Source organism: Aulonocara sp. 'chitande type north' Nkhata Bay, linkage group LG1 (genome assembly GCF_057382095.1).
Source record: "Aulonocara sp. 'chitande type north' Nkhata Bay isolate Kocher_YH1m ecotype deep benthic linkage group LG1, A_spYH_male_GT1.1, whole genome shotgun sequence".
Taxonomy (NCBI): domain Eukaryota; kingdom Metazoa; phylum Chordata; class Actinopteri; order Cichliformes; family Cichlidae; genus Aulonocara; species Aulonocara sp. 'chitande type north' Nkhata Bay.
In genome coordinates, this window is record NC_141344.1 from 17,929,651 (window position 1) to 17,956,152 (window position 26,502).

Here is a 26,502-nt window from a genome sequence, read left to right on the forward strand (position 1 = left end):
CACTTGAATTTGGCTCTAATGCTAAATTTAACTCTGATTAAGTGGTTTCACACGCAAAAGATTACCGTATGTAGAAAAAAAAGAAGCTATTGACTGAAGTTTTGCCTTGCAGTTCACCATTAGTAGGTCTTATTTAGTCGTCTGTTCATGTGTGGATTTTGTAAGTAGAGAAAGGAGGGTAAATATCAAAAATGCACAACCAGCATTTCAAGTTTGTGCAGAAATTGGACATTTATTGGTGAAAACATGGAAACTTTGTCAATTTTTGCAAAATAGCCGTTCAGTTTTTTTTCATAAAACATATAAAAACAGAAGCATAGTAACAAATACGGGATCAATTATTACACAAACACCAGCAGCCATAGGTTTAATATTTTTATATATAATTATTAGTGTCACTATTATTACAGTTTTGCGACACACACACACACACACAATCTGCATTAAAGAGACAAAAAAGAACAAAGCTTTTTACTGTTATTGCAGATAAGTACAACGAAATCTTTATGTATATATATTTGTCAGTCTTTCCACTTTAGGTATTTAGCTTACTGCACAAAAAAAATTCAGAATATACAGAAAACATAAATTAACTTTATTGGAACTCCAGCTTGCGTTTCTTCCCTGTGGACAACTTAACGCTGCAAGTACTAAAGTCTTATGGAGGTGGTAAAGAAAAAATAAGATTTTATATTTCATTTTTAACATTATTCAGTTTACATATACAATAGCTAAAACGAATTGCTTTTTAAAATCAAGGTATGGCCTCACTGATGTTTTAACTTATATGAAATTATGTTCTGCTTTGATTACTGCACACAGTCATTCAAGCAATTCATATCAAGTAAAAAGCAAGCGTATAGGACAAAGTTGACTGATGCAACATGGAACATCTGCCACTTGATTGATTCCTAAATCAAATTGCCCATAGAAACGACTCAAACTATGGCTTTTAAAGGAGCTTTTTCACCCTAATACATGGCCCATTAGCAAATGGCCATTCATCAAATTAACCCTACCTCGAGAGAGCTGCCAGCGTCTCAGAAAGTACAGTGCCACAGTGCTCTCTGTCTCCAGTCAGGACACACTCAGCAGCGCGTCCACTTTGCCATGACTGTGTTTACCTCAGGAATACACAAATGCAGCTCACTGCAGGCTCTATTAAGAAAACGAGACCAAACCTCTCCTGATCCACAGAACACAGACTGCTTCACCCTCTTGTGTTATTTACAGAATTTAGTCTCATTCCCTCGTAGTCATTTTGTAGATATTTTTTTTACTAATGCAGAATATTCTACGTTCTACATGCAGCATATGAAGCATGAATTATTTCTCTCCACATGTGATTATTCACAGTTTTTCTTATGAACATGAAGCAGTAAAGCTTGGCTCTAAATGTTCCTGAGAGCATACAAATGCAATAATCAGCACACTTAAAACACATAATAACACACACAACTATATTCTAAAAATTCACGAAAATAAACAGGTTTACCAAACCTTTAATTAGCATGAAGTTGTGTACTTTAGCTAGAATTAAGGAGCTTCAGGCCCAGCTGTGGTGAGCCTGATTACTTAATAATATGGTGATAAATGCAACTATCAATCAAAACCCCTGACAGGACTTACAATTCAGGAGAGATCGGCCAAAATAAGAGCTGCTGACTCTCTCATTGTGGCGGTGTGTACGGGGGTGTGTAAAAGGATACGCGGTGCAGTCAGCAATGAAGGTACTTGCACCAGTGCAATGACAGGAAGAAATAAAGTGTCACTTTTTATTTACAGAGCACAGCGGCAGTAACTACAGCTCTGTCTCGCAAACAACAGTTGTGCAATTTAAAAGCTAAAGTCACGCACAGTGGAGGACAACAATGACACTGTGGTTGAAACACTGGTGGAAGCCACAGTAAACACACCTTACAGTACACTGAACATAAAGGCTTCCTGAGCACAACACAACTGGTTTTGATGGCAATGATGAAGTAAGACCAGCGAACAGTGTTATGTTTGTCTTCCACCAGAAATTTACATTTCAGATTTCAATTGTTTTATGCATATCAGTAAAAATATGTCACCCAGAAACCCGGCTAACTTTTATCTTTTATGAAATATTTTCACACCCGTATATCGCTGTAGTCATTAGAATGGACTCTTTTTTGCTTTCATGTAATCTGCTTTGCTTTTAAAAATAAAAGAAATCACATTTATACATCAAGTATTTTAATAATCTTATAATTTTTTGGGATATTGTCCAACCTGGAGACAATTAGGAGGGTGAGATCATTTGAAATATTCAAGTAAAATGTTAAAATATGCTGCAAAGTAATTAAGGGTTTTCAAATGTTTGCTGCTTTGTTTTTTCTTTTGAAAATCATCGACTGCAAAAACTCAATCGCATAAACTCCTGGTTCAAAACAATGCCAGGTGAAAGTGCAATAGCAGTTTTAGTTAGTTATTTAATACTCCTAAAAAAATATTTGTGAAAGATGAATAACACAGTTAAATGTGCAGTGATGAGTTTTAAAAACAGCTCTTCTTAAAAACAAAGTGAATGTGTGCGAGTGTAGGTTTTCGTTTAAACACAGTGAGGTGTGAGAATGATTAAAGTGCAATTAAATTAAACGTGGTCATCTCTAACAGAACACAAAAGTCCAACATATTAAGAACTCTGTAACATCTCGATGAGATGCATTCTGCTGAAATAATTATCTTACTTATTCTAACTGAAATATGCCGTATCTCTCTCTCATACGCACACCTATCCCCAGTGGCTACTACTTGTTTTGGCCCTTTTCTTCCACAAAGGTCTACTGTGCTTTTCTGCAGGTTGAAAGTTTTCACAGCAGAGATGACACGAAGCAAATTCTGGCTCTGAGGTAAATCACTGCAGCACTCGGGACTGCAGCTATTCTCTCTCACCTCGCCACTTTTAGCAGACCGTGGCTGATTTCCTTCCTTGCGTGACTCCAGAGTGTAAACACACAGCCAGAGTGACTCATCACTATTTCTCACTTCCACGGTCTGATATAAACACATGAAAAGGGTCAGGGGTCATTTTGAGGTGGTGAGTGGGTGGGTGGAGGGCCAGTATGTCTCTCCATCAGACATCTTCCATTCTCCAAAGAATTCACAGCTTCCTGTGGCCAAAGCCGCATGCCTGCCCACTCTAGCCTAGAGGAAGGAGAAAGAGAAACACAGTTAGGGAGAGAGATGGACGGACAGTTTGGGTGATAGATTGCCTTCTCTGCCACGCTCCTCTTCAGCAAAATGGAAAGAATGCAGTGGGGATGAGGCTGTATCTCGTTCCCCCATGACAGGACCAGAAAAAAGAGTGATGGCTAGAGAAAGGATGGAGGGGCTAAATCTGGGTTTGAGTGTATCGCAGAAATGAACTACATTGTGTTTTATGTGCTGGTAAATTGACTTATAAGTCTTGAAAACATTGTTTATCTGCACCTGCCAGCTAGTCTTTTGAGCACATTGGCACTTTGTTAAAATGAGATGCCTAAGAAAGTCCTGATCAGCTCTTGAAGCCTGCAGGGTATTTAAGGTGGAAGGGAGGGATAGCCACTTCCTTTCAGGCCCCAATCTGAAGAAGGGCCAAATACAGTCTAACATAAATCACTTTAAACTCCGCAGCTTTCGCAGTACCATTGTTATAGAGCAGACCAGCGGAAAGAGGCCGGTAGCAGGTGGAAATAAAAAGCCCTTTGACAACCATAAGGTAAGATTCTTCCCAAGATCACCACAACATTTACACAAGCCAAAGAGAGCAATGTCTGGTTGCCAGCACCAGGCTGGACACATATACACACCAATATTTAGTCAGCGAGACTCTCGTATACACTGATACATGAATACATGTATCAGTGGCATAGGCAGCTGCAAGAAGCATGTAAAAACAACAATGATGCAGCCACTGACTGCACAGAAAAGCAGACAGAGCCAGACGGATGGATGGATTCACACTCTTATTTTTCTCAAGTCCAAACGAACATGTAAGTGGTGCGTTGAGCTTAAACAAACACTGTTAAAATAACATCTGTTGGCTTCGTTATAGTGGCTTTAAAATGTGGTTTGTTGCAGTTGAGTTTGGAGATGAAAGCATTATCAAATTCAGGAAGGGAAATGAACAAACAAACTGCTATTTTTTTCCTTTTCTTTCTTTTTTTTTTTTTCTTGTGCAACAATATTTGTTCTGTTGTGTTTTTCTGTCACACAATTTGCACAGATTGCCACATAGGTCACACCCCCTTCATCTCAGAGCAATAACTTAGTCAAATCAAAACACACAGGCATCTGCCTTCACACACAGACACACACTTTATAGTGGTCTCCACTGAGGTTAAATTTCAAAAGATAAATAAATAGTTGGACTGCATTCATTTTTTACAGTTAAAAAACTCAGAGGCGATCATGGCCTTTTATTGTGAACAGATGTACCAAAATTTACCGAATCTGATGCCATTGCCCCTTGGAGACTTGGGCAGTGATTTGCAGTGTGCTGAGGACACTTGTTTGTTAATAACCTGGTCATTTTGAAATCATAGACACTTTCTTTTCAAGCACGCTTCCTCTCATTAAATGCAAAACTTCTGGTGGTGAGCCAATGAGGCTGTTAAAACCTCCCTGCTGTGTACACAGTTTTAAAAAATTACAAACTTCTCCATAGCACAGTGATCTACACATTTGCCCAACAAGAAAAAGATCCCTGCTTGACCTGGGAAGAGACACAAATCCCTTAGGAATTGCATCAGGAAAGCCTCCGCTGTATAAAACCTGCCAAATCAAACACGTGGAGCTACCCACTGTGGTGACCCCATCTGAATAAGGGAGGAGCTTCTTTATTTGATTTGGCTGTATGAAACATTACTGTTGTTTTGCATATTTTGTGAGCAGCTAAACTCAAAACATGAATGAAGGCGAACCTAAACAAATACAAAAATTCAACACAAAAAATGAATCTCTAAATAATTTCTAACAATTTAAAAAGGCTATTTAACAAATTAATTCACATTTTTCACAATAAATAAATAAATAATTCAGACAGATGCCACCAATTTACCCCCTTCTCTTATTGAGCTCTTGACTAGTCCTTCAGGGGTTACACTACATTGCACTTACAATATTTAAGCTTCTTTCTTCATTCCAGCCTCTCCCTGTCCTCTCATTTATTTCCCTGGCACTGCCTACCGCACCAACCACACCTCTCCTAACGGGTGTACTCATCTCTACTCCTCTCTTCACTTGGGATCACAGCCTAAACCTGGCAGGGTCTCTGTCACATGATGCCCATGCGCGTGATGCTTCGCTGGGACCCCCCTCCACTCAGGAAATGCTCCCGGCCTTTTTCCCACCCTAGTGTTCCGCTGTGGAGAGCTGGGCATTACAACTGAATCCAGTTACCATCCCAAAGCATTCCTGACTGATTCCAACCACTGCCTGGCAATGGGTTCCCACAGATGACAAGGATATGCCCTCATTTCAAGAGCACTGGGTATCAAGTTGTGAACTACCAAAAGCTGTTTATGGCAGAACAGAGGAGTTTGAGCTCCACAATAGGCAATTACAGTGCCCACTCATCCCCCTCCCCTTCATTCAATTTGTGGTTTGTCTGTAGGTGGATTCGGTTATGTGCAGATTAAAAATAGTCAACCCATTCCAGACAAAAACTGTGAGGGACATGGAACACACATTGCACAAACGATATCTCCCATTGTGGTGTACTGTTTGGGAATTCTTAATTGCTTTTTCCGAAGCAGCTTGCCACAGGAAAATCCCCCTTCAGAGTAAAGAAAAAAAGAGTCGGTGGGCTGTGCGTAAACACCATACATATTATGTAAACACATACGTATAAACCCATGTCGCCCCATGTGCACCCATCAAACTGAAATCAAGGCAATATCAAAGAAGCTAACCTGCAGCAGAGCCAATTGTGGCCTGTGTGCGCCCTCCCTCTCTCTTTTGTGTTCTCCGCTGTGGTTTCTGCTTCAGCTCTCATTATTGATGTCTTTGCCTGCATTAGACAGACCATGATGGACCGGCCCTGGGAGGTGTGCAGGACTCCAGGGTGGGGCACCAAACAGGCTCGAACTCATTGTGTGGGATTGAGTCTTTTCTTTTTAAAAAAATAGAGGGAGAGAGAGAAATAGTAAGGCCGTGATGCAGGAAAGCATCTAAAAAAATGTCATTTTTATGTTGAGCACAAAACGATGTGCAGCGACTTTTAAAAAATCCACCAGATAATGTCACACAAGAAACAAAAGATCATACTGCCTCAAGTATAATGCGTTTAATCAAGGCTTTGAATCAAATAGATACTTTTATCATGAATAAAAGCTAATTAACACACAAAGCAGCTTTGGATGAATCACACTGAGCCCTAAATTAACTTAAATGCAAAAAAACAGAACTATTGAGGAACACTCATGCATGATGACGACAAGTATGTCCTAGTTTAAATATTCTACGCATTTAAATAAAGCTTTACTAAAAGGAAAGTAAACAAATATGAAGACCACACACCATCACTCCCACTGAAGGAAACCGGAAACTTTGAGAAATATCACATGCTGTCATTCAATATTTTGCTAGTGTAACTGCTGCTTTAATCATCTCTTATTCACCAAAATAGCCAATCTTACTATTACTCTGACAAGCTTTGCAATGTATTGTTTTTGTAATTAAACTTTTGATTATAATGTTTTCAAGAAACCAAAATAAAATATTATTTAAAAAATAATGCATGAAAATCATTGAAAATTGACTATATTAAGGAACATTGTGAAATATTTTTATAAGAGAAATTGCGTTAATACAGAACTAAATATGAAAACAGCCACTGAGCCATTAAAAAAACGTACCATGAATGCTTTAACTTTGTAAATAAAATGTATATTGTGTGTCTATTGTATGCAATATACATTTTTAAATAATATTTTTCTCTTTCCTTTGAATTCTGCCCTTTTGACTTCCTTTTTAAACACACACACATCCAAAAAGTTACAAACTTACCGAAACACCAGTTTGCTGCTATATACAGGTATATAAAATTATGAAGCATTTTCCCTACAAGTGCTAACCACATTTGGAAAGTCAGGAATTTGTGAAAGCTCCGGACCTGCCAAATTCTCCCCACTGCTGTCCTTCATGTCAAATTATGTGGTACTGCTTATAATCACAAAATAAACCACAAAGAATTTTACATATGCTTTCATGCTTGTTTTTTCATTGTCTGAAAGGAATGCTTCGACATGAGGATGTCGAAAGAAGACAATTTAAAAAAATTTTAAAAAACAGGGTCAAATTTGCTTTTACATGTGACAAACAACTGAATCTAGAAGAAAAAGAAAGAAAACAGGAGTGGGAGTGGGCTGTCTATAATTTGACAATATGGCACACCAGGGACAGTTGCGGGAAGGCGTGTGAAGTGTCGCTGAGCAGCCTGGGGTTCTCACAATAGCGTTTTTTTAAACCAATGACTCATACTTTGGTATGATAACCTCTTTATCTGTTAACTGATAATGACAAAAAAAAGAAAAAAATGCTCCTTTATCCAACATATAAATCTAAAATGAATTACCAGATGACCAAAAGCTTAAAGGACTCTAGTACTAATTTTACAGTTACAGTATAAGATATTCTAACGATGCCTGGGGTTAATTTAACTAAAACAAATTCATTCAGTTCATGGTTTCAATCTGAATTCATGCTGTACGGTATTATTATCTCTATGGAGGACTCCCAGCTGTCAGTTTAAGTCTAAGGATAAGGTCACTGACCTGACCAACCTACTCAATGTTTATTGTCTGCTGTTTCTCCGAGTTGATCTTTTTGTCTCTGCTCTCCCCCTTTAATGCTCCCCTCTCTGCGCTTCTAGTCCTGCAGGAATTTTTTTTTCTGCAGGGGACCTTCCATGACAATAGAAGGTTATTATTTTGCTAGAATGCCCTTAGATAAATCGTGTTGTGATGTGGCGCTACAGAAATAAAGCTGAATCGAAGGAATTGATAACAACACAGCTATTAGTGCGGGTGTGAGGCGGATGCAGGCAGGTGGCTGTATGTCTCTATGTGAGACGTGACACCAGAATGTAACCGATGGGAAACTTAAAACAACTAAGCAAGGCTGTGTTTCCACACTCTTCCACGAATTCCAATTAAAATGATTGCACTGTAAAATTTAATTTTCTGATTAAATAAATCCTCCCCTCCCTTTTTGGAGGGAAAGGTAACACAAATTAACTGAGATAAGATTTACTTACACATTTTTATATCCATCAGACTCCGATATCTTCAGCATGACGCACAGGCTGGAAACATTGATTTATCCTTTGATTTGTCAGTAGTGCTCATATAAGTAACTTCGGCTCAGTGTCATACTCTAGGGACCTACGGAAGCGCGATTGTGTGCATCCTTTTAATTTGAGCAAAATCAAACATTTCTATAAAAGTTGTGGACATCTCTGTCAGAATTGATGAGGTTAGAAAAAATATTGAAAACATGTCTTGATGAGCAGATTAGAGGTAACTACTTTTCTTTGTAGTACCGATATCTTATCTGGAAAATTAAATGATCATAAAGCCATTTCTGCAGCAGCTGATTACTGGAGACGGCAGTGCCCATCAAATACACTTCAAATCCACATAGTGGCCCAACGCGCGCAATCAGCGGTCTGCTAGCAATCCCGTCCCTTCTCGATCACATAAACACCACTTAAACGAAAATATACACGACCACCTACAGCGCAGGGAAAGTGATGAGGGGGTGCCCACTCCGACATTAGGACACACTGTTTTTAATTAAAGTGACAATGCTGAGTGAACTACAGGCGACACTGCAGAAGCAAAGAGCCAGAAACCCATCTTACACAGTTAAGAATACAAATTGTTTAAAAATGTTTAAAAAAAACATCATAACCACATATATATGAATAACATTTCAATAGGATTACTTTTTTTATTTGGGTTATTAATGTTAGTCAATAAAGCATTAAATATTTATCAGAATTCTTATAAATGCGAGATAAACACTTTTATTTTCTACATTTTTCTCGAGCATTTGCAAAACTGAGAGCTCGGCACTATTTGTGCATTTAAAGAGTTGCTGACATTTCAGTTCTGTAGAACACGTAAAAATAAAATGGGTGTGAGAATAAAAAGTAAAGAGAAAAACCTATGTCGTTAAAAAATACGATAATTCAAACTCTGAACCAGATTCTCTTATTAACAGCCATTCATGTCTTTGTTAATTGATTTCAGCTCCCTGAGAGACTGAGGTTAGATCTTATCTTTTATGTGTTGATTCGAGCTCATAACAATTAAAAATGTGTTTTTCTTTCTCAGATTTGCAGTCAGTTTAGGTCAAACAAACGACATTAATGGAAACATTTATTCATGTGTTTTTTTGTTCGGTTTTTTTGCTATCCATATCTTATTCCCGTTTTCAAGTACTGTTTATAAAATAAAAATGTATTAGAAATTTTTGCCTATAAACTTATTTCAAGTTCAAGTCGGTCGAATTTACAGCCAGTTGATCGATTACTTGTCATACACTCCTTGAAACAAGTCCCTGCGGCCTCTCTGTGACCCTCCTTTACCATTAAAGAGGTAAACGGTTTATTAGTTAAAGAAAGAAACATTTAACCAAGTTATTGCACCTAATATTTTGAGAGTCTCTCTCCACCTTAGGCCTAATCTCGCCGAGCTTGTATTTTGTTCAGAGTCCAAATCAAATTAAGATCATAGCTTCCGTTTCTTTTAAATCTGTGATCCGCCAGGTGTAGGCATAATGTAATACTCGTGACAAGGAAATTATTTCTAACTTTATAATGTCAAGTCTTTCTTAGATGATCACGGCACCTCATTTTATCATTTAATCACGTAATAACAGATATCAGTAAGTTTCTGTTTTTTTATTTTGTGCGCAGTGGCAAGACTGAGCTGAAGAACATGGCAATGCTGCTTAGACTGAATTGGAAAATAATTACATTTTATATACATACATAGTTTTTTTTTCATTATTATTATTATCTATCATAGGTGTGATCCTATGAAAAGTAGGCTCTCTTAAGTAAGAATGTGACAAACAAAAAATGTCTACGTACAGGTCAGCAGATTATTGTAACAACGCGATCAACCGAAAATCTGTTTCAGTAAATACTAGTGAAGCGACCCGGAAAGCCTGTCAGTACTGTGCGCTCTGCGGTGTACCTCCACCTAAGTGGACAAGCATTCCTGAGGATGCAGCGCTGTCAAATATTTCAAGATGCGACGTCACGGAAAAGTGCACGACTTCGTCTGCGACACAGCAAAGGGGAGGTTCTGACCTCGGATCTCCAGCCCCAGTGATGATGAACATAATATGCCACCTTTTAGGCAGTTTTGTGTGTGTGTGTGTGTGTGTGTGTGTGTGTGTGTGTGTGTGTGTGTGTGTGTGTGTGTGTGTGTGTGTGTGTGTGTGTGTGTTTGCATACCTGTCCATAGGAGGGGGCAAAAAGATTTTCAAAACTCGCTGTTTCCATTACATACAAAAAAGGACATTTCTTGTACTTGTACTGTATAATATTCCTGTATTCTTGTACTGCTTGTACTATGTGATATTCTGAGGGTGAATAATACCTTTAATCGATTTCTCCATTATGAAAATATATAACTTTGCACCGTGTGAATACGCAGCAGAGGCCATCAAACAGATAATTTCTTCTTAAACACAAGAGACATATCCCCTCAGCTATATAAATGCTTTTGTATATATAGATATATTTGCAAATAACCTGACTCTGAAGAGCGTGAGACAAAGAATGGTATGAAGTCATCAGCGGTAATTAAATGCAGTGGGCAGAAAGAGGACGGGAGCGCGCCTGCCCCTGGTGCGCGCTGGGTGGTCTGCTATGCTGATAAATGTGTGGCCCTCACTTCAGGCGATTGGCCGAACAGGCACTGGTTAAAACAATACTTACATTCACTTATCCGTGGTTCTAAATCTCCTCTGCAACAGTAAAATCTAACCTTGGCACAGCTATCACCTTTGGGCTGACAATGATTTTTTGTTTTTTTACAGAGAATTGTTTTCTCGATTTCCCTTTGGGCAAACTACTTGGAACAAAAGAAAACCGCCCGCTTATGTTTTGGCACTGGGGAATTTAATCAGTAGGAACATTAATAAACCGCGCGATATTTTACTGATACACTGAGTTTGATTAAAATGTGTCACCTCAAACGGAACTCCTTGAAAAGATTACAGGATTTTTGCGCACAATGGAGTCGTCAAACACTGGTTTTACGCACGAACCAAAATACATATATTCTCCTCGTATTTATGTCCACGGTGCCAAAATCAACAGTCACGAACCCCTAAAAAACAATAACGCCGACAGCGAGCAGAAACACGCGCTCATCTAACTGAATTCAAAAGGTTGCAGGCTGCAGCTATCGAGATCTCCAGGGAACAATAACCAACCTACTGTCAACAGTTTCAGGCTATACTCCTCGACTTCCAGTAGCTCTCGCTCGCAATTTTGTGAGAGAGCAATAAAGCGATCTTAAAGTTGGTTTTTCAGTGTTGGAAAAAAAGAAAACAACCATTTTCCAAGTAAACTGTCACTTAGTGCAAGAAGGCAGAGCTTGATCCAAATTTGAACTCAACTTTTCTAATTGTCCTATATTATGTAACATAATGCAAATCGAACACTCTACGTCTCCTGCTGTGGGGATTAAAGAGCTGCATCACTAGTAATCCTGTGAAATGAAAGCCTTAAATCCACCTTACTTCAATTCCACAATCATTCGATGGAGAAGTGCCTGCAGAAGTCGATCTCAAGTCCCAGTCCGAGTTTCTGTGTTCAGAGTTCGGAGGAGCTTCCACCTCACTCCTCTTGCGTCCCCGCGTAAATATTATGACTACATTACACAAACAATATTCATGTGTTAAAACGTCCAGCATCGACTCTCCGAACAGGCAAGCATATCGCATCAGATTGAGTATTAGCTGATCTAACTGGGCTTTTGCTTGATTTTTTATTTAAAGAAGGCCAGGGAAAATGTTTACATTTTGCTGTATAAACATCCTGCCCATGTTCCTGTCTATCTTTTACAGAAATCAAGAGGGTGGTTTTGAATATGAGGGGCATGTTCTCTGGTAAATGTTTTCCATATACTAAAAATGTGATATAAAGTAGCTTTCTTTAAATCGTTTTAATTACAAAGGAGACATAACAAGGCTGCAGTCGTGTGGCTCTTGGGTTATGTGGCCTGCAATGGCGGGATACTGCTTGCAGGTTTAACAACAGATATGAGTTGTATAAATAGTGTTAAAATGATCATAACCCTAAAAAGAACATCGTATTAGAGAACAAGCAAAGCCAAAATCTGTATCCGAATGCTGAATCTAATGCATTCACTTAGTATAAGCTTATGCAAATCATTAACGGGCATTTGAATTTATTTGTGCTCTGAGGGATGTGTTAGCGTATGGGTCCTTGAAATTAAATGTTATATGTGAGATATATTCTCTATTTCTGTGTAAGGACGGAGGAAAAAGAAAGATTTCACTGAAAAGTGAACGCACACAGATGTGCAAGCTCACAGCCCACCACTTGAGTAGGAGGGCAATCGGGGAACTGGGCGGGTCCCAACATTAGGATGACCAAGACATACAGCTTCCAATGCGCCGATGGCAACAGATAAGTAAAAAGTGAGCTCCTCGGACGCACGACAACACACCAACTGAAGTGGAAAGCGGCTCCTGTTCTTCTCTTTATCCCATTTCGGGCACTGCGTACAAGGCAGTCCGGCTTCAGACTGCTGCAGGACTGAATCAAAAGCAACAGCTAAGAAGATAATCGCGCCTTCGCCTCTATCGCCACTATCATTATTCGATTTTTTTTCTTTATGACACAAATTTAGTACCTAACTTACTATTTTTTATAGGTGGAAAAGCAATTCTGTTTTTGTTTTCCGTCTCGAAGATTAAATTTAACTAATGACGGCAGAGGTTCAGCAGCCCCCAGCACAGACTCCTGCCCAGAGCAGCCCGATGTCTGCTCCGGAGAAGCCACACGGACAAACGGTGGTGATGGAAACTGCCTCCTCCACTACGAAAACTAAAAAGACAAACGCAGGGATCCGACGACCAGAGAAACCACCTTATTCCTACATAGCTTTAATAGTTATGGCTATTCAGAGCTCTCCAACAAAACGCCTGACCCTCAGTGAAATATATCAGTTTCTACAGAGCCGCTTCCCGTTTTTTCGGGGCTCGTACCAAGGATGGAAGAACTCCGTGCGTCACAACTTGTCCCTGAACGAGTGCTTCATTAAGTTGCCCAAAGGCCTCGGTCGACCGGGGAAAGGACACTACTGGACTATTGACCCGGCTAGTGAGTTTATGTTCGAGGAAGGCTCCTTCAGAAGGAGACCCAGGGGTTTTAGGCGCAAGTGCCAGGCGCTGAAGCCCATGTACAGCATGATGAACGGCCTGGGATTCAACCACATCCCCGAGTCTTACAACTTCCAAGGGAGCGGCGGGGGCCTATCCTGTCCGCCCAACAGTTTGTCTCTGGACAGTGGGATTGGGATGATGAATGGACACTTGGCAGGTAACATGGAAGGGATGGGTCTGTCCGGACACTCCATGTCACACTTGTCGACCAACAGTGGACATTCCTACATGGGAAGTTGTACAGGATCCACTGGGAGTGATTATCCCCACCACGACAATTCCGCCTCCCCTCTGCTCACCAGCGGAGGAGTCATGGAGCCTCATCCCGTATACTCGAGTTCAGCCTCTGCGTGGGCTCCAGCCCCTTCGGCCTCATTGAATAACGGGGCTTCCTACATCAAGCAGCAGCCTCTGTCCCCCTGTAATCCAGGAGCGAACCCACTGCAGCCAAGTTTGCCCACACATTCACTAGACCAACCATACCTGCACCAGAATGGCCACAGCACCACAGATTTACAAGGTAAGTTTATATATGTGTGTGTGTGTGTATATATATATATATATATATATATATATATATATATATATATATATATATATATATATAATTTTCTAATTTAAAAAAAAAAGCGCAAAAGGTTCAGAGAAGCCGGGCCTGATGATATAAAGAACATTTGCGAGCTATGACAAAGATAAAGGAAACGAAAGATTTTATTCAAATTAAGACGCTTTGGTTATTAGAGGATAGAGACAGAGATGATATACTGTCCACATATGTCTGTGGTTTACAGAATTTTATTTCACATATCATGCGCCAAACTTGGGCCTAGTGGAAATGTTGAGTAATTCTGAAGAGCATCACACTGAAATGCGCCGGATTTATTCTGCAGTCAGTAAACATAAGGCTTATCTGTGCTGTGCATAATTGAGGGATTGGAATTAAGGCTATTAAGGAAATGATACAACACAACTTAACCACTTTTTTCGTAAATAAAGTTCCAGTATTTTGTGAATCATTAAACATAATAAATCAGGTTTATTAAAATAAAACCCAGACAGAAGACCAGAGGGGTTCAAACCTCCTGAACGTGTGGTATTAAAAAATAATAAATCAAGAGATGGTTGAAAGAGTCTACCGGGAGAGTTTAGAGTCACGCCAATCTGTGGACAAAAAAACAAAAAAAACAAGCGCGGTTAGGTCCAGCCTGCCTTGCCTCGAGGCTCTCGGTCCTCCGGGACTGGCGTGCAAAGGGGCCACTGTCAATTAGCCCTGCAAGCCCGCCTCCCCTTTTGACAATCTTTATCGGGTTTACTAAATGGACTCTGGCCCTAAGAGGAATGCATGCATTTCAGTTAGTATAATAGAGTGAAGCTCAATTTACAAATATAAACTTCTTTCTTACACAGACTATAAAGTGCCTACACATACAGCAATCTTTTTGCGGTAAAATATGGTAGATATAGAGCATATTATTATTATTATTATTATTATTATTATTATTATTATTATTATTATTATTATTATCACCACATATAACAGTTTTATTATTAGGGTTTCCAGAACGCATAGCGAAGGTCTGTAGAACTGGATAATTCTAGTATCAGCAAGATTACCAATCAAATCGTGTTGCAAATAACTTGTAAGCATTTAAATAACTTTTTATTTCAGAACTATAAACAACATTTTTCTTAACTGGGGGAACATAAGGTAACATAGGTTACTAGCCTTCAAGTACATTACATTTAAAAGTGACCCTTTAAAATTATTATTATTAGTAGCATTTCCATTCATGTTTTAAATGCTTTTTTGCAGGTATTCCTCGGTACCATTCCCAGTCTCCCAGCATGTGTGACCGAAAGGAGTTCGTCTTCTCGTTCAACGCCATGACTTCCTCAGCCATGCACTCACCGAGCAGCGGCTCCTACTATCACCACCAACAGGTCTCCTACCAGGACATTAAGCCCTGCGTGATGTGATGTCCTCCGTGGACAGTCTAGAGACTAGAAGATGGTGTCACAGACTTGAGCCATGAAGCAAAACGGACTGAAATGAACAACGAATGAGTAAACTACCACTGAGAGGCATGCCCCAGTCCTGGAGAGTGCTCACTGCTTCAAGTAGATTGGACTACTTCTCTGTGCTGTTACACACAGCGACAGAGACACGGAGACAGGCCAATTAGAAAGCAACCACATAATAATATATAATAATAATTAAAACAAACTCTTTTATGCCATCTTCATCAACATCGACCAGCGGGGTAAAGCGTGGGCGTAAGACACCCTGCTGTTGTTTGGTACTTAGTCCTGCAGAGCGGATGACTACCACTTCACACTTTTGTTCTTGTGTATTCATCTTGTTAAAGTAGGTCAATGTTAAAAAAAAAAAGAAAAAAAAAAGAAAAAAAATGCACACATTTCCCCGTCTCATGTTTTTACCTTTTTTTTTCCTTTCATTTTTTTGGACTTGCATACAAATGTTAGATTCTGAGATGAACAATTATGGACGTTACATAGCCTGTATAATGTAAGTCCATATACTGTATACTGTGTAAAAACAATGACGGCACTTTTTGAATAACCTATAAGCGCAACTTTCTTTTTATTTATTCTGTAGGCCTATATTTTAATTTCAGGCGAACTGGCCAAGGAGTTATATGCTTTATTGGCAATATTTGTCAGAACGCTTATTATTTGTTTTAAAATGAAAAATTGAGGATATATTGTAAACACTGTTATGTCTTTTGTGTCAGCTATATGTAGACCATTACTTTCAGCATTGTATACATTGGTAGAAGAAGGGGGGGGGGGGGGGGGGGGGGGGGGGAGTCTAGCAAAGGGTCCACCAGCGAGGGTTTGTCTTTAGATTATATTACAACAAAGCATTAAGAAATAAAATATCTTTTCGGCTCTTTAAGCCGGCAATTCCACCAAACGATATCCATTTCGATTTTATCGCACACAGACAATTTTCGGGGGCGATGGTCCTGCAAGCAAACATGCCTTGTAAACAGATGCAAAGACAGTGATCCTTATTGCATAATTAACCCCAAATTAGCTTATTTAAAGATGGGAAGCTTTTTTTGTGTGTGTGTCCAATTCTTCAGCAGCCTTCTCGTGTAAATGTATATTATTGCAATTCTTTAATGTAAAGCGATGGTTCGTTTATTTGGGGTTTAAAGCACAACCGGTACCCTCGGTACTACAGACAGTTGTCACTGTGGTGCAGTTAGGTCTTCTATTTCAAGCAATTACTGCAGCAGTCTGTTGTTTTCACCTACAGTTGACGTCCAACTTTGAAAATTAGAATTATTAGAAGAAACTAAACTTTTCCCAATCCATTGGTCGACTGGTGAACATTAACAGTCAAGGGTTTGAAAGGTTAATCGTAACATGTCTTCGATCTGTTGAGAGTGTGCAGTAGTTAAGGCGTAACAAATCCGAGGCAGAGATCTCACACGCGTCTGGTTACAGGGTGAAAACCTGCAGCAGTCCCGTTGCTTTGGCAGTGAGGCAGTTGTTTTCCTCAGACGCATTTGTCCAAAGAACATTTCTTGCCATGGTGGAAATACAATAAATTGCGCTGATCTAATTTAAGGAGCATAACTTTGTAATAATTAGTTTTGGAGTGTTCCGCAAAATGCGTAATTGTACAACAGAAAATTGGCCTAGGAAAATGAAAAAGAAAAAAAAGTAGGGCCGATTTTTCATAAAGAAGAACATCTTTATTTCTCATCTAAAATGAGTTGTTTTTGTTACATAAAATAGATATACCACTCATGATACTGCAAAGACAAAAATAATAAGCAGTTAAAAGTACTCATAAATAATACGCATAACGTGTATTGTACTGTGTAAAATCCTGGTTATCTTATCTCAGAGTCAAAATATTTTAATTTTACAGATGCAAATTATTATAAGGGACACGTTTTTTTTTTTTTCTTTATCAGATTTCTGATCCATTAATTATAACTGTTGTTTTTCGACATTCACAAACACGCATGTCTGTGCGGCTTAAAACCAATTTGGCAATTTTTTCATCTGAATGACCGCAAATCATTAAAAAAATAAAATAAAAAAAAATCCGGACGTCGTTTCTTATTTTAAATTTCTTCAAGTTTCAAGCAACATTTATGGCGTTTAAAAAGTTGTTCCTAATGTAAGAGTATGGTGGGTACAATCTATTAAGTGCATCAACACAGTCAGTGTAGATTAATCCGATGCTCATGCTTGTGATTTAGATTAAGTAAACCAACTGCGGTTTGAGGCCTTTTGTTATCTTCTTTAATCTTGACGGTTAAGTCATGTTTGCTGATGTTTGTGTGTACAACTACATCTTTACAAGGGGATGTAACATGCTCCACAGTGATACGCTTTGCAATCTCACCACATGACCACTGACTGAACCCCAGTAAAACGAGCATGCCATTGAGCACAGGGGTAAGCAGGCTTAACAGCAGTGGAACAGAGCATTAACAAACTGATGACATTTGCCAAGGTTCAGTGCTCTGGAGGGCTGAGGGAGAAAGATGGCGTTCCACAGCTGTTCCCTGGCCAGGGCTGGATGACAGCTCCATAAAAAGCCAGAGGCCTGGTACTGTGCAGACAGACACACTGCTTGTGTCCCAATCCTGCCAAGACTTTAGTGCAAACAGGACATCTATGGGTTAATTTCTTAGGTAATGGCAGTGCAGCTACAGAGACAGGTGTAAACAGAAGAAAAAAAAATAGAGTCATTGGGCAGGTTATCTAGCACTTGGGTTTACAGAAGTTTGAAGGTAATGTTAACAGACACATTTTCCAAACAGAGAATAAGAAAAATGTCACTCTGCAAAAATGAATTAATCTTTTAAAGTTTTCTTTAAGCTTAAAACTATTTCAAGTTTACAAGCTGGCATTTTATATGTTACAACTGGGTGAAACACATCAAGTTTTATGAAAATCCAATAACGGGCCTGAAATATCATATTTAACCACTAACAACATAGTTCTGCCTCTTCACGAGAACGATGGTTTGAGGTGGTGGGGAACTTCAGAGTCGGATCTCCAAATTCTGCAAAACCTTGTGAACATTTATAATCCATCAATTTTCTTTTTTGTTTGTTTTTCATAAAAAGACACTCAGTGTTAACGGGTACAGTCAAACGCTTTAGTGAAGAAATAAGTAAAGTCATGTGGAGCAAATTTATCTAATATTGAGGGCAGCATCACTCTCTCACTGGCCCAACCACACCAAATACAATGAATAAATTTGTATTTAGTCACTATAATGGTGCAAATATAACTGTAAAAATGAACGCTAGCTAAAAAACAAAACAAAAACAAAGAAAACAGAACAGCAGCAATAGAGGCCTTTAGCTCTTCCCCTGTTTATCGTTGTAATCTGCCTGTTTTAGATTTTCATGGTTAAAAAAAAAGAGAAAAAAGAAAATCATACAGTAGTAGAGACTATCCAATAATCCCGTGTTATGTACAAGAATCAATCAAGCCAAGAAAATCACAACTAAGTCACGGTTATTTGTAAACTCTTTACATTTCTGTAGTCTCATTAAAGTTCATTAAACTTTAAACACTTGGAGTCTGTTCACAAGTTCTGTAAATCTGGATGAACTTGGACAATGAAAAAGGCAAAAATGGTCAAAGGTAGAAGCCTGCGTGGCTAGACTTTTGTTAGATGATGAAATGTTATATTTTACTCCCAGTTTTGTGACTCAAATGATCAAATGTTGTGACTTGCCACACGCAGGTGCCATTTTGAACAAAACGAACCCATTTTTAAACAAGTAGGATGCAGACAAACAGGTCTGGCAACATCATGGATGTGATAATACTGACAGCTAGTTTTGAGAAGGAAAAAAAAAAAAAAAAAAAAAAAAAAAGCACTAGCCTTTTTTATTATTATTTTTTTTTAATTATTGTATGGTAGCAAAAGCACTGCATGCAGTTTGTAGACTGAAAGAGAAAATGAGTGTTGTGTTTCTAAGAATCTCTGATAAAGGCACTTTGAAGAGAAAACGATTGGGACAAATTTAAAGAAAGAAAGCTCCTGTAGCCCACTTAACAGAGCATATAGCAAAATCTTAGTCGTTATAGAATTTGTCTGGATTCAAATCAGCACAAGGTTCACTACTCTCATAGTTTCAGGTGTTGTTAATATTTAGTCATGCCTGCTAGGTTCAAATATGTTCTCTTCTAATAAATCACATTTTTGTTCATATTTTTTTTAAAGCAAAAAAAAACCAATCAACTCCTTTTATGGTGTTTGCAGTTGTCCAAAACTGTAAACAACTTAAGCATTACATTAGGTATATTTCTTACTGCTTTTACTGCTCAGTTTTTTCTGTGGCATCACTCTTAGCATCTGGTGCTGATACTTCAGACTTCGGAGCCGCTGCTGGTTTTGGTCTTCTACTGGATTGTCCAGATTTCCTGCCTCCTCGCTGGCTCTTGGCCAGTTCAGCCTGCAGACTGTGACCATTGAGAGCGAGCCCCTGCAGAGCCTCCAGGGCCTGATCTGCAGAGTGGGGGTCACTGTAATCCAGGAAGGCCCTGTGCTGAGCTCCCTGCCAGGTGAGTCTCAGTGGAGTGGCCTCCCTCTCTCGGAGGGCGGTTTTCAGCTCACTAACACGCAGCCCAGCAGGGATTCCTCCCAGATAAACTGTTGTCACACTCAGATGGAGCTTACGCTGAGATTTGACTTCATTTCCACCCTCTTCTGGGACCTGCTCCTTTGTGTTCCCTCTACTTTTTCCCTTTATTGTCTTGCCAATTTCTTGCTCGTTACCTGCCTTGCCGTCTCCTCTGCTTTCTTTATTCATTCTAGTCAGATGCTGTCTGGCTTTTGGTTCTCCCGCTATTCTTTTTTCCAGTCTAGAGTCCTGGCTGGATTCTCCCTCAGCATCCTGCTGTGTGTTTGGCCTCAGCCTCCGTCTGGTTTGCCTTTTGGGTTGACTGGCGTGCAGACCAGCTTCTGCCGCAACAGGCGCTGCCCCCAGTGTTACATCCTTTCCAGCTTGTTCTTCAAGAGCACGCAGCTTCTTCAGGATGGGGATCTTTTGCAGCTTTTCTGTGTCCAGCTGAAGACAAAACTGGACAGACTCAGTAATGCTGAAACGAAAAAAATGTGTCTCACACAGCATACAAACAGACCTGCTCAGGGCCGATGCAATGCACCTATTCATAATAAAGAGAAAGCTGATAGCTCCTCACAGCCCATGCTTAAAAACCATCTTAATACCAGCAGGATATTTCACTTCCCAAGCAGTTAAAAATAAAGACTGCTATCTTGATTTGTTGGGTCTTCAAGTGTCTTGGCAGACTTTGATGCTGACCAGTCCTGTAAAGGATATACGGACCTATTGTTTTTACACTGGCCTGTTTGACCCGTCATTCCCCTGCCCCTGCAGAGCCAAGGTGGCTGGGCAGAGAAGCCTTTGATGATCAGACGCGGCCTTCCTGTCTATGAGGTCACTGGGTCCTGTTTACTTATATGCATGTTGTAAGGAACCCAGAGGTTACACACAAACTTACCACATAAGAAAAATAACCTTTACCTATGTCTAATTAAAGATAAATTATCAAGAGGAAAAACACATTTCATCTTTGTGCCACTGTCAGTAAATCAGAAGCTGTTTATGGTCCAGGCTGATTTAAATACAGACGATGATGTGAAATGAGTGGTAAATAAGACTGATAAAGCACTATAAATATATCAGTAAAATTCCCAAGATAAAACAAACTAATTAACTGTGTTTGTTTTTTAAAGTAAACAATTTTACATAAGTGTGCACTGTACACACCATCCATAAAAACTAAAACTATTTTTTTTATTTCTAAGAAATAAAAAAGAAAATAACTGGAATTTTTTTTTTTTTTGGCAAAATGGCATTATTACAGTAAGTGCACTCAGAAGAATAAACAATGCTGGATAGACCGTCCTCCAGTGAGCTGTAGGTTTTCTATGTGTCCACTAGAGGGCAGTGTTACTAAGGAAACGCAACATTTTTGTCATGTAACCAAAGCAGCGCATTTTCCTATAAACTCTATGTTAATATTTGATCCCATGAAGTAATTATAAAGACTCATGTGTGCTAGTGTCATATCTCGTCTTGTCCTAAATTGTAGAAGAGATTAGTACAAGCTAATGTATACTTTCTGAACACAAAAACTTCAGTTGTTTTTTTTTTTTTTTTCCTTTTTTAAATTTAGTGTTGGGCATTTATTCTCCCTCTAAATGCCGGTTTCATTATGTTGAATGACAACAGGGGTGGAGACCTGATCAAACATTCATGAAAAACATACTTTCAGAGCAAGTCATCTTACTGGAACATCCATATTATCAGATTATTGACTGAAAAACATTTTTAAAAGGTGCAGGATTTTTCCAATAACATTATTTTTCAGTAATGGAAATCCACATACTAAGAGCGAAGCATTAATCACAGATGTTAAGTCTTTCATAGATAAAGGCATTAACGTCATAATTTTTCCAGTGTTCAAATCAGTTACTTTCAGCTATGCTTTACTGAACGCTTTTTTGTATGCCCCTCTTCTAGATAAATCCATCACAGAGATTTGAGGGGAGACACGAGGAATGACATGTATCAGGTCAGGCCAGCCTTGACCTCTCAAAATCAAGTTGACTATGAAATAACTACTATGCTTTACACAAAGCAAAAACAAGCACACTCAGGTTACCTTATTCCAGATGATTCCACATGGCTTAGGCAACTGGCAATCTGTTTTAATAACTCTGGTCGGTGTGAGGATGTAGTCTACAGTCAGGTCATGACTTCCCATTAGATCTTCTGGAATGTCCATCACCTGAAAGCACAGTTATTCCTCAAGTATTCAAATTACTAATGCTGAAACAACAAGTGGGAGGAAAAAAACTCTAAACTATGTCTGTTTATGTCAGTTCGAGCTGCACATCTTTATTTAAAACTGTATTATTCCTCATTTTAATACCAACGTGTTCTTTAGCTTTGTAAAAAGGGACAAGCTGCTTATTGCAAAACAAGATCCATAAAACATTTGAACTGCTCAGTGAGATCAAACTGAATGCGCAAACCAACCTGGCAGTCATGGACAACAGTAACCACCACAGTAGACTCATTCACGGCACCCATTGAAGCCATCATTCCATACTCCAAGTCAGCAAAGCCTTCTCCTTTTCCAATCCGAAAGCCTACAGCGGAAGGCAGAGAGGGAAACTTAATTTAAAAAATGTATACTGTGCAGTTTACGAAATCCTTTTGGAGATTTGTAAACTCCTTTATACTGCCTTACAGTAAAACATGTGTTTCGCTGCAGTACTGCATGAGTTATCTTGGGTATTTTAGAAATGAGGATCACCATGGAGTGCGGTTAGCAGACAATTTACATGGCGGGAAGAACACAGGAGAAGCCACAATAAGCAGAAGGGATCTGATTACGTGCATCTGCCTCAATCTTATTTCTGCTCTTTTTCCTCTATGCTGGCAGAGTGTGCAGAAGTGCCTCAATAGGCTTAGACACGTGCAGCAATCACGATACCTTTGTTCCATTCTGCTTTCAGTCAGCACAGCCTCTCATCATTTTCCACTGTGTAGTAAACAAGCCTTGCATAAAACAATTTATAATCACCCAAGTAGTGATTTAGGAGAATCGCTATATAATAACAGACTATGTTGTTCATTACTCAGCTAATAATTGTAAATTCATGCTTGAAAAAGCAGGTTTTGCAGCACATGCTGCCTTTTCCACCTTTAGAGGTTCAAGGAGACCTATTGAGCTCATTTGCAGCATAGTTTTCCTCTTGGACTGCAGCACAGTTGACTAAACTAACCTTGCTGCAGTCTCTCCGTTCATAATCTCTGTGACACCATTTTCACTCGTCTCCTTTAAGCCACCTTTCAGCTGGCTTATATATACCCTAAACTCATTGGCTGAAACTTTGGCCATGTTTAATATAAGTATCCAACAGTGTTACTATTGTATATATGAAAATAAAGAAAAAAATTGTTTCACTTTGAACTGAAAAAATATTGTCTATTCTGCAATAATAGACAGTAAATTGCACACGTGGTTCTAACTACTATTTAAGGAGTACTGCATTTTCTTTAGATTTTATATATTTTAGTGCATGTATGGTAAACTTGGTCTTGAATTCACTGCTCTGTTGCTCTCCCACAATCATAAATCATTTAGGTTACCAATATGAAACTGAAATAGTATCGTGACATGGTGTATAAGTCACCTTTCTCCGACACCGCCACAGAACCAACCACCATCAGGTCAATTTTAATTTTTGCATCCAGGCCAACAGGTACACTGAAGTCTTTCACACCCTGGAGATGGTTTGAAGGTTTCAGAAGAAAGAAGAAAGAAAATCTAATTATCATTATTGGGAATTTAAAGAGGAATGACAATGCTGACAAATAAGAGCAAACATTAGTACATTTATACCTGAGAGGAAGAACATATGCGTAGTTGTTCTTTGCTAGCCCCTTCAGGTGGAGTAATCCTATTGAAAAGGCCTGTACGAAGACGAGGAGTTGGGACCAACAAAGTTTTCCGTGCCTGCAAAAATTATTTCAGTAAAATGTTAAAAATAAATAAATAAATAAAAATAAATAAAATTAAATTAAAAAAAAGATCCTGAGTTATTTAATAGGACTAGAAATTAAAACTGAGCTGAATAAAATCAGTGGAGTGATGGCAAAATTACAAAAAACAAAAACATTTAAATTTAACTGATGCAAAACACTGATGTTGCTGAAATGTGACTTTACAAAGAACCTACAGGATATTATACAATAACTTAAACAATCTTATGTAGCAAATTCTTGACCACAGGTGCAAACTCCAGTTCTTGAGGGCCGGTGTCCTGAAACTTTTCCATGTGTCCCTGCTGCAGCACACCCGAATAACATAAGTAGGTCATTAGCAAGACTCCATAGAACAGGGGTGTCAAACTCCAGGTCTCGAGGGCCGGTGTTCTGCAGGTTTTAGATCTCAACCTGGGTCAACACACCTGAATCAAATGATTAGTTCATTACCAGGCCTCTGGAGAACCTGAGGACATGTTGAGGAGCTCATTTAGCCATTTAAATCACCTGTGTTGGATCAAGGACGCATCTAAAACACCCAGGACATCGGCCCTCGAGGCCTGGAGTTCGACACCCCTGCCATAGAACTTGACTGCATGCCGAGGTGGCAATTCAGCCATTTGATTCATGTTACAGCAGCTCATGAGTGAATGAACATGGTGCAATAAAAGTACTTTTAGAAGTAAATTTTTCCAAACACTTTACTTCAATTTACTTGAGCAGGTTCAGGGGTTGCCACCTCAGCATGCAGTTAAGTACTATAGAGTGTTGCTAATGACCTAGTTAAGTTATTCAGGTGTGCTACAGCAGGAACACATTTAAAAGTTTCAGGACACCAGTCCTTGAGGACTGGAGTTTGACACCCCTGTTCTAGACAGTAATAAAACAGTCTAAAATTTCTCATTTAAAATTCTGCTTGCATTTAAAAATTCAAAAGAAAATCATGTAATCCAGCCTGAGGCACTCTGGTTCTTGGTTTTTTTCCAACACTGCAGTGCTACCTGCAGCACTGCCAGCCGAGCACCCTCCAGAGGTTTGTCAGGATCCACCTTCACCTCAGATGTGTGGATGAACGCCTGCAGCTCCAACACCTTGGCGCAGGCCGCAAAAGCACCCTACAGCAGAAAGGAAGGCATCTGATCATAGGTTCCTCGAGTCAACTTACTTCCAAGGTGATAAAGCGTGCCTGCTGCTGGGGTCTGTCTGGGTTAACTTTGACTGTCTGGCTGGACTTGAACTCCTGCAGGCCTGCAAGGCTGTAACATGCCTTACCTGCACCCTGGTCAATAGGTGCACAGGAAAAGACATGTATGCATGCACAGAGACAAGACAGCCATTAGTGATTCAAAATTTAAGAACATCAGTCAGAAGCTGTGCTGGTACCCTGAGTGTAGCAAGAATTTCACCCCTACAGCCCTTATTATTTTCTTCAGTTATTTATTTACTTACTTACAGTACTTTACATATAACCCAGACAGTCACAGGCTCAGATTTTTCCTCTTCTTTCTTTTTTCAAGTATATATATTTTTTTTAATTCGAGAAGGAGGGAGGAAAAAACTGGAGACTAGTGGCAGAGGTTGACCTGCCAGTGCATTGATTTGAATGAGAACTGCGCTGCAGCTCTTCAGCTAAACTGCTTTAACCTGCCTTGAAATTTGGGATTCTGTTGTGGACGGGCCTCGGAAAGTTTGCCAGATTCTTTTCTTCTATGTAGTCCCAAACTTTCTGACGAATGTCCCATTTCGATCCTCCTGGAGAGAAAATTGGAGTTTAACATAAACGCTAACCGAAGCAACATTTACGTTTTCAGCATCACATTTAGCGAATCGACGACTTTAACAACAATTTCAACGGCAAAACAAACGTTTTACAAAACACTTGACCTACCCGGGTTGATTTTTATGACGGGATCCATCGCTTTATTAGAGCCACGGGTAGGTTTATTCTACAACACTCGGATGCACTCCACGCAGTAATATCGTACACGTGAGCTCTGTAACATAATACTAACGGAACAGCTGCTTGTCAATGTTTATCATTGCTACGGTGGCTCAGAGGGACGATCCTAACGAAACGCGAAAGGGAAAGGTGGTTTTGAACTTCTAGGCAACCGTAGTCTGATAAGCAGAACACTCGCGCTTCTCTAAATACAGAAAATACAGTCGAGAAAAAGCTAATTTTTCTTACTATCGACACGTGTAAAGTCAATTATTTCAAATTTTTGATCTTTATGCCTTACAACAAAATGCATTTTTATAGTGACAGCAAATGATGCGTGTGGAAAATAGCAGTCAAAGCTTTGTCAGTTGTATGAGCCAAATTAAAAGAGTATGCCACTGGTTTTTTTTCTTCCATTTTTTTTGTAAGATAATCATTTCCTTTTAAACATTATTTTACAATTGGAAGACAATCAAGAGATATTTTGCATTTTTTAACATTATTTTGGAACCACTTTTTCAACAACTAGGTTTA

The 26,502-nt window shown here is 39.2% G+C and overlaps 2 protein-coding genes and 1 long non-coding RNA gene across 5 annotated transcripts; 1 reads left to right on the forward strand and 2 right to left on the reverse strand.

Annotated features, from left to right (window-relative positions):
- Positions 1–322: 322 nt before the first annotated feature.
- Positions 323–11,957, reverse strand: LOC147338913 (uncharacterized). Its single transcript, XR_015130220.1, has 3 exons — positions 11,770–11,957; positions 5,919–6,118; positions 323–3,171 (listed from the first exon to the last, which is right to left on the reverse strand). It is a non-coding gene; the product is annotated as an uncharacterized LOC147338913 (long non-coding RNA).
- A 724-nt stretch (positions 11,958–12,681) lies between these two features.
- On the forward strand, positions 12,682–16,229 carry foxf1 (forkhead box F1). Its single transcript, XM_086298780.1, has 2 exons — positions 12,682–13,960; positions 15,254–16,229. Exons 1-2 carry the CDS (start codon positions 12,982–12,984, stop codon positions 15,415–15,417), a joined length of 1,143 nt encoding a protein of 380 aa, XP_086154906.1. The 5' UTR covers positions 12,682–12,981; the 3' UTR covers positions 15,418–16,229.
- A 3,099-nt stretch (positions 16,230–19,328) lies between these two features.
- Positions 19,329–26,106, reverse strand: mthfsd (methenyltetrahydrofolate synthetase domain containing). 3 transcript variants are annotated; one of them, XM_086286150.1, is made up of 8 exons: positions 25,918–26,106; positions 25,678–25,781; positions 25,031–25,144; positions 23,887–24,000; positions 23,678–23,768; positions 22,515–22,627; positions 22,138–22,263; positions 19,329–20,516 (listed from the first exon to the last, which is right to left on the reverse strand). In XM_086286150.1, the coding sequence occupies exons 1-8, from the start codon at positions 25,943–25,945 to the stop codon at positions 19,764–19,766; spliced, it is 1,443 nt and encodes a 480-aa protein (XP_086142276.1). In that variant the 5' UTR covers positions 25,946–26,106; the 3' UTR covers positions 19,329–19,763. The 3 variants fall into 3 exon arrangements, with proteins under 3 accessions (XP_086142276.1, XP_086142281.1, XP_086142289.1); XM_086286155.1 differs by lacking the exon at positions 25,031–25,144 and adding an exon at positions 25,195–25,308; XM_086286163.1 differs by lacking the exons at positions 25,031–25,144; positions 25,678–25,781; positions 25,918–26,106 and adding an exon at positions 24,272–24,408.
- Between the last annotated feature and the right edge of the window lie 396 nt (positions 26,107–26,502).

Excerpts from the sequence above, each read along its gene's own strand:
- foxf1 (XM_086298780.1), top strand. The coding sequence starts at position 12,982 with ATGACGGCAGAGGTTCAGCAGCCCCCAGCACAGACTCCTGCCCAGAGC. Across the intron at positions 13,961-15,253 it reads CAGCACCACAGATTTACAAG|GTATTCCTCGGTACCATTCC; the intron begins GTAAGTTTATAT and ends GCTTTTTTGCAG.
- mthfsd (XM_086286150.1), bottom strand. The coding sequence starts at position 25,945 with ATGGATCCCGTCATAAAAATCAACCCGG. Across the intron at positions 25,145-25,677 it reads ACAGAATCCCAAATTTCAAG|GGTGCTTTTGCGGCCTGCGC; the intron begins GCAGGTTAAAGC and ends TTTCTGCTGTAG. Across the intron at positions 22,264-22,514 it reads CTGTTGTCCATGACTGCCAG|GTGATGGACATTCCAGAAGA; the intron begins GTTGGTTTGCGC and ends CTGTGCTTTCAG.